At 37.5% G+C, this 10,758-nt stretch overlaps 1 protein-coding gene across 1 annotated transcript; it reads left to right on the forward strand.

Annotated features, from left to right (window-relative positions):
- The first annotated feature begins 363 nt into the window (after positions 1-363).
- On the forward strand, positions 364-3,015 carry LOC132047412 (uncharacterized). The gene is made up of 6 exons (XM_059438460.1): positions 364-499; positions 586-692; positions 1,196-1,408; positions 1,834-2,046; positions 2,237-2,331; positions 2,472-3,015. Exons 1-6 carry the CDS (start codon positions 364-366, stop codon positions 3,013-3,015), a joined length of 1,308 nt encoding a protein of 435 aa, XP_059294443.1.
- Positions 3,016-10,758: the final 7,743 nt, after the last annotated feature.

Here is a 10,758-nt window from a genome sequence, read left to right on the forward strand (position 1 = left end):
TGTATTTGTTTATATTTACAGTTCCTGGAAAATGTTTGTGATGTTAAATTGGATAGGATTTTGAATAATCAACAGAAGGAGAAGGCCCGGATGGATCAGCTGATTTCTGCTTTGCGAAAAGCAGGGTTAAATTTTGAATCCCAATCTGCTTCTCATGCTGAAAATGTTCGTCGACATGTTGATTCTCCTCGTCATGTTGAAAAGGGTAGGCGCAAGAGCACAAGATCTGTTCGTAAAAGTGCTGCTGCTAAAAGGAAAACTAAACAAGCCATGCCTCGTAAAAATGTTGAGCAATCTTCCGTTGGGCAACGAAGAAGATCGGTGCGGTCGATGTTGAGGAAGATGTTGCGATCTTGAACGAGAATGAAACGCCACCAGAGACGAGGGGGCAATGGTGTTGATTTGTCTAATGTTGAGGGTGAAAGTAATCAAGAAATTCAGATGGAAGATGTGCAAGCCGGTTCTAGTGAAAGAACCGTTGATGAGACAGAGTTGGGAGGCAAAATCTTTGTTTTTTACACAAGAGAAGAAAATTACGCAAAACATTACAAGATGCAAATGCTTCTCTAAATGTGGCATTTGAAGATGATTTTGGAGAAGGCCAAGCAAATGTGACATGCCCCATGGAGACAGATGTTGAACAAGTTGAATCTATAAATGCAACCGAAAATGTTGAGGCTGAATTGCCTTCGGTAATTTTACATTTTTACTTTGTTGTTTTCTAAATCTAAGTTGCTTGGCACACTTTTCTGGTAGTTGACACTTTGTGTGCTCTTTTTTGTTTCCCGATATGCAAATGATAGTTTTGCCCGTCCTGGCATAATCCCCTTTTTTATTGCAACTCATGTTCTGCCTACTCCGGCATACTACCTTTTTCACAAAGTTATATTTCTGCCTACACTGGCATACTTTCACATTTTATATGCAAACTCATGTTCTGCCTCCTCCAGCATACTCGTCTCTTTTGGAAAGTTATTTTCTGCCGACTCCGGCATACTCTTACTTTTTGAAACTTAAATCTTGCCCTTTCCGGCATACTTTTCCCTTTTTCAAGCATAAGGTTTGCCCCTTCCGGCATATTTTTTCAAAACTTGTTCATAAATCTTTTACCACTTTCAGAATTTGTTAATTTTTTATTTTAATATTTTTGTTTCGATGATGGATGTTGTGTTTCTTAATTTGTTACTTTATGTAGGTTGTTGAGGAGGAGCAATTTGCCAGTGAACAGTTTGGTGATGCCAATCGTGAAGAATCCAACGTTTCTCCACCGAAAGAACATGTGCTTGAAAATCTTGAGCAAATTCAAGATGTAGATGTGGTGGTTTCTGATCATCCCGAACGAGATTTATCTCCTGCATCTCAAGCTGAAGGAAATGCAACTGGAAATGTTGAGGCTGAATTGGCTTTGGTAAATTTACATTCTATACTTTGTTGTTTTTAACACTTTGTTTGCTCTTTTCGTTTAGCTTATGCAAATGATAGTGTTGCCCTCTCCGGCATAATCAACCCTTTTATTGCAAACTCATTTTCTCTCTACTCCGTCATTCTATCTTTTTTCGCAAAGTTATATTTTATGCCTACACTGGCATACTTTTAGTTTTTGAACTTAGCTCTTGCCCCTTCTGGCATACTTTCACATTTTATACGGAAACTCATGTTCTGCCTTCTCCGGCATACTCATCTCTTTTCGAAAGTTATTTTCTGCCGTCTCCGGCATACTTTTACTTTTTGAAACTTAAATCTTGCCGCTTCCGGCATACTTTTTTCTTTTTCAAGCATAAGGTTTGCCCCTTCCGGCATATGTTGTGTTTCTTAATTTGTTACTTTATGTAGGTTGTTGAGGAGGAGCAATTTGCCAGTGAACAGTTTGGTGATGCCAACCGTGAAGAATCCAACGTTTCTCCACCGAAAGAACATGTGCTTGAAAATCTTGAGCAAATTCAAGATGTAGATGTGGTGGTTTCTGATCATCTCGAACGAGATTTATCTCCTGCATCTCAAGCTGAAGGAAATGCAACTGGAAATGTTGAGGCTGAATTGGCTTTGGTAAATTTACATTCTATACTTTGTTGTTTTTAACACTTTGTTTGCTCTTTTCTGTTTAGCTTATGCAAATGATAGTGTTGCCCCTCCTGGCATAATCAACCCTTTTATTGCAAACTCATTTTCTCTCTACTCCGTCATTCTATCTTTTTTCGCAAAGTTATATTTTCTGCCTACACTGGCATACTTTTAGTTTTTGAACTTAGCTCTTGCCCCTTCTGGCATACTTTCACATTTTATACGGAAACTCATGTTACGCCTTCTCCGCATACTCATCTCTTTTCGAAAGTTATTTTCTGCCGTCTCCGGCATACTTTTACTTTTTGAAACTTAAATCTTGCCGCTTCCGGCATACTTTTTTCTTTTTCAAGCATAAGGTTTGCCCCTTCCGGCATATGTTGTGTTTCTTAATTTGTTACTTTATGTAGGTTGTTGAGGAAAAACAATTGGGCGTTGAACGAGTTTGGTGACGCCAATTGCGAAGAATCCATTGTATCTCCACCAAAAGGAGATATGGCTCAAAATCTTGAGCAAACAACACTTGAAAATCTTGAGCATATAAGACGTGAAACACCTGAAGCTCAAGTTTCTAATAAGGGTGATGAACACGATGTTGTTCCTCATATTGGGGTTATGCCCGAGCCTTTTAATGCACTTGAGCCATTGAGGAGCGAACCAGCCAATGCAGATCTGCCCGAGCCTATTAATACGGTTGAGCCATTGAGGAGCGAACCAGCCAATGCAGACCTGCCCGAGCCTATTAATACGGTTGAGCCATTGAGGAGCGAACCAGCCAATGCAGACCCCGTTCAAGTCAGTACTCCAAGGGAGTCCGCTGTTGTTGATGGAAAGGGTGAGAACTCTCAAGGAATGGAGGACAATTTTCGATATGTGTCCTTTGAAGATATTGTAAATGTCGCTTCTTCCGCGGTCAAAGAGAGTACTGTTAGTCAAACCCCTCCTATTCTTTGAAGAAGAACTTTGTTGTTGAAGTGGCGGAAGTCTTGTCTTCCTTGAAGACAAGGCGCCGGGAAAAGGAAAGTAGTGGGTGATACCCGGCACCGGATGGATGCTATATTCTGGACGAAACGAACTTCCTTTTGGGTCACGGAAGGACGAAAGTGGCCGGGATGAACGAACGACAGAAGGATGTGCCCATTCCATTACTTCAAAAGCAAAATTGGCGTGAACTTTTGGAAAAAATTTATCAATCCTCAAAATCTTCCAGCAAGTAGATTTCGACCTACTGGGTAAGTTTTTAGTTATTGTGTGCTTTCTTAAAAGTTATTTTCTGCCCACTCCGGCATACTTTTACTTTTTGAAACCCAAATCTTGCTGGAAGGTTTGCCTCTTCCGGCAAACCTTCTGTTTGTATTTTTCTAATTGTTGTTCCCTTTTCTTTAATCAGGGAAGAAGATGAGGTAATGTATCCTGCAAAGTTGAACCAACTGAGTGAAGTTTATAAGTTGGGTGATGTTGAGCCAAAATATAGGATGTTTTATTTGGAGCTGTACCATGATGTCTATGCGCTTAATGATGAGGTTCGCGATTGTCTTTTACTTTTTTTTTTTTCTTATTTTTCTATTTGTTATTGCTTCTTGCTTTTTTTTTTTTTTTTTATTTTTTGAATCGCTAAATTTTTTTTTTCCTTAACACAGCATATTGATGTGATGCTGTATTATTTGAGGAAGAAAATGATGTATCATCCTCCAGCTGCCAATGCTGTTAAGTACACAACCGTAGATATGATGTTTGATCAGCTTGTGCAATTTGACATCAATAGATACTACCAAGACCCGGTTAATTACCACTGGTATGCTGGTGGCAGTGATGATGCATTTTTGTTGAGTAATATTGTGTATGGGCAAAGAGGAAAATGTGGTATATCGTGGGAGAATGTCGACGGGTATTAATTCCTATTCGCCCGGGATCCGATGATCCTAAAGCAATTTCTCACTATGTACTTGCTTTGTTTTTATGATTGATGAGCGTAAATTGGTAGTTTATAACTCACTCAATCATAATGATGATCATTTGGTTCGCATTCTCGAGGCCTACTGTGGTATGATTCCTAAGTTGTTGGAGGTCAATGATTTTCAATTATTCAGGCCATCATACAATAACTTCAGTAATCTGACATATACCTGGGCTGCCTGTCCAAAGCAAGGATCGTACGTTTCATTCTTATCTTTTTTAGCTTTTTCCATTGTTTTTTGTTGATTTTTATTTTTGTTTATTGTTTTTGGTTTTCTGTTGTTCTAAAACATCTCTCTTTTATGACTTTCAGAGATTATAATTGTGGTCGGTTTTTGATCAAGTTTGCTGATATGCTGATTAGTGGTGAAAATCCTGCTGATTGGGATGGTTACGGTTTGATGGACTACATGAAAGAGTGGTCAATCAATTTGGTTTGTCATGGGAAAGATAAGCTGAAAAAGGGTTATGACACGCCACCGGATACGGTGGAAATGATTATCATGAGCATAACGATATGGAGTGTGAATATGACATGAAAAAGAGAGCAATATCGTGAAGAAAGCAAAAAAATAGATAGTTTTAGTTGAGCAAGATCTGAAGAAAGGAAAAAATAGTTTGTCTTAGTTATTTTTGCACTATGTAATTTTGTTTTTTTTGGTGCGCCCTTGTGTTTTTTGTAAATGCAACTGAAAGTACAGTTTGTTTTGTGTTATAAATTTCAACTTTAACCACCTTTGTAATTTGATGGTGTTCATTTTTAATCTCAACTTCTCTCTGTTCATAAAAGCTGCTATTTTGTTGAAAATCCAAGTTATACCGTTTCCATCACAACTTCATGGTTGTTATATAATAGAAGTTTGCCGGGGTCGGCATAGTTTCTCGTTATGTAAATAGAAGTTCCGCCCATTCCGGCAGAAATTAAGTTAAGAAAACTTGCCATAACCAGCAACAAAGACAAACCATTTGAAGTTATTTGACCAGACAAAATGCATTTATTGGGGATTATGTTGTGACGGGAAGTTGTTTTTTTGTTGAAAACCAAATTTATGGTGGTTATGTAATAGGAGTTTGCCGGGGTCGGCATACTTTGTCATTTTATGAATAGAAGTTCCGCCCATTCCGGCATAAATTAAGTTTGCATAGTTTGTTTGTGTTATAAATTTCAACTTTAATCCCCTTTGTAATTTGATGGTGTTAATTTTTAATCTCAACTTATCTGTTCATAAAAGTTGTTATTTTGTTGAAAATCCAAGTTATGCCCTTTCCATCACAACTTCATGGTGGTTTTGTAATAGAATTTTGCCGGGGTCGGCATAGTTTCTCATTTTATAAATAGAAGTTACGCCCATTACGGCATAATTTAATTTCGAAAAAGTTGCCAAAACCGAACAAAGACAAACCCTTTGAAGTTATTGACCGGACAAAATGCATTTATTGGGGATTATTTGTGACGTAATCTTTGTTATTTTGTTGAAAACAAAAGTTATGCCATTTGCATCACAACTTTATGATGGTTATGTTATAAGAGTTTGCGGGGTCGGCATACTTTGTCATTTTATTAATAGAAGTTCCGCCCTTTCGGGCGAAAATTAAGTTCGAGAGAACTTGCCACAATCGACAACAAAGACAAAAGAAGATAACAACTTAATAAAAGAAAATAATAAAAGAAAGAGTGAAACTTAGTGTTAATTGTATTGTGCCGAATGTTTTATCCAATTTTCCAGCATTTTAAAATGTTTTATAAGCAACAAAGCCCATAAGTATGCCGCTAACGGCATACTTATTTATTTTTAAGCGGAAGACCCGCCGGTTCCGGCATAAATTTGAAACATGAAAACAACGAGAGAGAATAATATTGTTATGTCCCAAGGCATACATCTATTAAACTTACCGGGATGTAGTATTTGAGATACCAATTTTGTTTCCCCGGCAAAAAGCGTTATACACCTACACCACGGAGGCATAAATTATAAAAGCTGGATAATTAAATTTGATGATTTTTTTTTTCTTTTTCCTCAATGTTTTATGGTAGAGAATTGTAGATTTCATGTAGGGACATTTATCTCTTTCTCTTATATAGTTTTTTATTATCAACAACAAGAAGATAACAACTTAGTAAAAGAAAATAATAAAAGAAAGAATGGACGAAAGAATAAATGTGTGATTGATGCTTGAAGTCTCAGTCTTAGTACTACCAAAGTTTTGCCATTTCTTTCAGGCAGAGTGCGCATTATGCATCAAGAATCATAAGATAAATTCATATAAACCATGTATAAGAGTGTGATGTTAGGATGACAATTTCCTCTTCCTGTATCGTCTTGAAAATGGATTGAGAGCTGGACTGTGGTTACAGGTTGCCCTAGTGTGTCCAAAGAACTTGCATCTACCACATCTGTATGTGTACTTTGTCGATTCTCTTCTTGGGCGATACCTTTTTGTTTGTTTTCTTCCGGTCTTATTTTAACATCGGGCGGCATTATTTTAATATCCATAATGTTTTGTGGAATAATCCATGAGTCTTGATTTCCAACCGATAGTATTTCACCTTTGTATGTCTCTTGGCGGTGCTTGTTTCTTGAACCGATCCGCACGGTATGTAGATTTTGGCAAACTTCTTTTATCTATAACGCCATGGCATGTGTGCACGGTAACTCGTCGGTTTGGAACTCCAAGCACTCACAAGTCATATTCTTCGGTCTACATTGTATTGATATCCTTCATCTTTCACAACAAATTTGACGGGAGTTATGTTTTCTACTGTGGAAATTGATAATATAAATGAGTGATATTTTTTCGGGCAATTTTCGGATTATGTGAGAGTTATGCCCTTTCCGCATACTTCTGTCTGCGGTGAAAATAAGAGTACGCCCTTCCGCGAACTATTTATAAAATAGGGTCTTAGTTGTTCCTTTGTCAAGCATAACTTTTGTGTTTGTTTGATTTTAAACTATACATTTCTCATAAAACTAAGATTTGAGGTGTATGTTGGTAAAATCTACTTACTTTCATTGTGAGTATAAAAACAGTGTCATAATTATGCCCTTACCGGCATAATTCCATGCTAGTTAAAATAAGAATGTGCCCCTTCCGGCAGAATGAAGTATAAAAATGGGGTCATAGTTCTTCCTTTATACATGATAACTTTTTTGTTTGGTTAAAATTAAACTATGCATTGCTCACCAAACTAATATTGAAGTGTATGTTGGGAAAATGTACTTACTTTCATTGTGAAGCCTCTACTTATCTTTTCAAGCAGAATCTTTTCGACCCAACATGTCGAGTCATGGGACGGTCTGTTGCATCCAATTTTCTCTCGGTAAAACCAATTTTGCGGCTTGTTCTCGGATGTAATCAATACATGCCATTATTGGCAACTCCCTTGCTTTCCTCGATACGAAATTCATTGTCTCGACATTGTTCGTTGTGAGCATGTTGTAACGCCTTTGTTGGTGTGGAATGAACGTGCCCATCTTTCTCGGTGGTTCTTCTTCTATGTATTCTGCAGCTTTTGGGTCGATTTGTTGTATCCGTGACATATAGGTACGAAACTCTGCTGTTTGTAGGTAGTTCTTTGCATTGTAGAACAAAGTGATAGGATCGCTTCGGATGGGAAATATTTTTGCAAGTTCTTCTCCATGTGGTAGATGCATATTCCATGCTTTGGTATCTGGATACGATTCTTTGATTGCGGTTGCAATTGATGCGTGGCGATCGGAAAGAATTGATAGGTCTTTGCGCGTGCCAAACACCTTTTTCACGTGTACGAAGAACCACCAGTAGGATTCATTATTCTCGAGTCGCAATACCAAATGCTAGTGGAAATATCTTGTTGTTTCCATCTTTTGCTACGCTATCATGAGCACACCGCGGTATTTTGATTTCAAGAAGGTTGCATCCACCATTATTACTTGGTCTGCAGGTGTTTCCAACCCTCAATTGATGCTCCATAAGCGAAAAAAGCATACTTAAACTTATTGTCGGCGGCGTCCATTTGATGTTAGCAATCGTCCCGGGATTTCTTAATTTCATCATGTGAAGATATTGCGGTAGAAGTGTGTAGTTATTTTCTGGGGTTCCTCTTATGACATTATAAGCGTGTTGGAGGGAACGCCATGCTTTGTGGTAACCAATGTGCAAGCCATATCTGCTTCTCATTTCTTCAATGACAAATTTGGGTGTTATCTCTTGTAGTGTATGGCGTACTAGGTACGTAATGTATTCCGCTATGACTTTTGAAGTTGCATTCCTCATGTCGAGGGTGATGAAATTTATTGAACAACTATGTCTCTTTTCAAAGTTAACTACTTTGAAAAGTTCGATCCTCGAACCTTGAACTGTGGAAACGCCAAATGCGAGGTTGGTTCAACACATCGATGTAATACCGTTGCGTGCATGACTTTTCTACCTTGTCTTGTTGATGACGAGTAATTGCAATGTTATTCATGCACTTTTTCACGGTATCTTTGTCTTTGAATAAAATGCCAACTTCTATTTGATCAATCGATGCACTAGGTGTCAAAATTTGTGTATCATTTTGTATCCTCTTCCTCTTGAGTGTCTTTCTTTTGTTGCATGGCTGTGTTTCTGCCTCTTCAACTGTCATGCTCGGAGTAAGTGAATTCATTGAAGTTGGATGCTGAGAAAGGTCATTGTTTACAACTTGCTCAATGTTTGGCGATTGCCATTGTAGGCTGCCGAGGTGTATGGTTAGGAGTTACTATCTCGCTCTCGCTCATGTGGAATCCCAAGGTTATGTCCAATAGAGTTTGTGTTGTTCATCATCCAAGCCAATTTCGGACATGTCTTCTTCATAAGCAATGCAAAGTTGTTTGTCAATTTCCTCTATGGTTTGTCCTTGTCATTAGGATAGAGTCATTATGTTGTTCTTGTAATGGGTGGTTCTCCGCATCAATTTGAATTGAACTCTAATATGAAACGGGAATTTACGAAGTTGTCATTGTTGTTGAGCGGTACGGGCAAGTGTGAAGATCAATGTCGTTTTTTACACGCATCCCTTTGGATGTTTTCTCACCGGTGTCAAACCATATGTTGGCCTCTTTTTGCCGAGTATGTTGTGTATGCCCCGCAAATATCTTTGAGTGAATTGTTGAAAATTTACACCATCATTGACAAGTATTAGCTTGGTTTCATGATTAACATAATTGTAGGCGGCGTCCCATTTGCCGTTGAAGGCTACGTAGATGCATCTTGGTGTCATTTTTTTTGTTAAACTTCCTGCATAAAGAGAGATTCACTTGAGAAAAAACCAAAATGAAATGTATTTAAGTTGTTAGTTTTGAAAATTTGAGTTCTGCCCTTCCCAGCAGGCTTTTGTATGTAATGTCATGAAGTATGCCTGAAACGGCATACTCTACCATTTTGTAAACAAAAGTTCTGCCGCTACCAGCATTCTTCAAAAACGGAATAAGCATTTTCGCAATGCTTATTCCAATGAAATTGCAACAATTATTTTCATGAAAATGAAAAACCTCCTCTGTCTTTATCCAATTTAAATCAAATCCATGCAACAGTTATTCCAATTTAAAATGGACTAATTTATACTTCTATATAAACCAACACAACTTTGAAGAGGAAAAAAAAAAAAAACACTTTACTTCTGAAAACCAGATATAATCACATACAAAATGAACCAAAACCAACATATTGTACATGTTAATGGTGGCCACGGGCAAGCACATGAACATGCCCATCCTCATAACCAAATCCATCCTAATATTGCAAATTTGCAAATTACTCATGAAATTGCTGATCAAAAGAGATATAGATTTTATGAGGGCTCTTTACGGTGCTCTAAGTAGAGAAAATGATGATCTGTGAAGAGAATTACGATTTGTAAGGCAGAGGTTATTCCAGCACACTGGCCAAGTTGACGATGGGGCAATTTGGAATGGGTACACGTGAAATTAGAACTGATGATGGTAGTTTGGTACTTATGAAGTTAGGATTTTATGTTGCCTTTTATGGCATACTTGTTCGAAGTTTGTTCGAACTTTGCCGATGAACGCATGCTCTACTACTTTGTAAATTGCACTTTTGCCGTCTCCGGCATACTTGTTATTAAGGTGGTTCAGAACAATGCCGTTAACGGCATACTCTACTCCTGTAAATTGAACTTTTGCCTCCTTCGACATAAGCACTTTTTGTTTTGCTGATGATAATGCAGTAATTGTTTTTGGTTAAAAAAAATTAAAAAAAAGAAAACCTCCTCTACCTTCATCCAAATAAAATCAAATGCCTTGTGATTATTCCAATTAGAGGATTGACTCAATTGGACTGATTTATACTTCTACATAAACGAACTTTTGCCTTCTCCGGCATACTTTTTATGAAATTGGTTCAAAACATTGCCGTTAACGGCATAATCTACTCTTTTGTAAATTGAACTTTTGCCTCCTCCGGCATAATGAATTTTTGTTTCTTGATGATAATGCGATGAATTGGACTAATTTATACTTCTACATAAACCAGAACTTTTGCCTTCTCCGGCATACTTGTTATGAAATTGGTTCAAAACATTGCCGTTAACGGCATAATCTACTCTTTTGTAAATTGAACTTTTGCCTCCTCCGGCATAATGAATTTTTGTTTCTTGATGATAATGCGATAATTGTTTTTGGTTAAAAAAAATTAAAAAAATGAAAACCTCCTCTACCTTCATCCAAATAAAATCAAATGCACATAACAGTTTATTCCAATTAGAGGATTGACTCAACTGGA

This window comes from Lycium ferocissimum, chromosome 2 (assembly GCF_029784015.1).
Source record: "Lycium ferocissimum isolate CSIRO_LF1 chromosome 2, AGI_CSIRO_Lferr_CH_V1, whole genome shotgun sequence".
Classification (NCBI taxonomy): Eukaryota; Viridiplantae; Streptophyta; class Magnoliopsida; order Solanales; family Solanaceae; genus Lycium; species Lycium ferocissimum.

Excerpts from the sequence above, each read along its gene's own strand:
- LOC132047412 (XM_059438460.1), top strand. The coding sequence starts at position 364 with ATGAAACGCCACCAGAGACGAGGGGGCAATGGTGTTGATTTGTCTAAT. Across the intron at positions 2,047-2,236 it reads TTGAGGCTGAATTGGCTTTG|TTTTTGAACTTAGCTCTTGC; the intron begins GTAAATTTACAT and ends GCATACTTTTAG. Across the intron at positions 2,332-2,471 it reads ATACTCATCTCTTTTCGAAA|GTTGTTGAGGAAAAACAATT; the intron begins GTTATTTTCTGC and ends TACTTTATGTAG.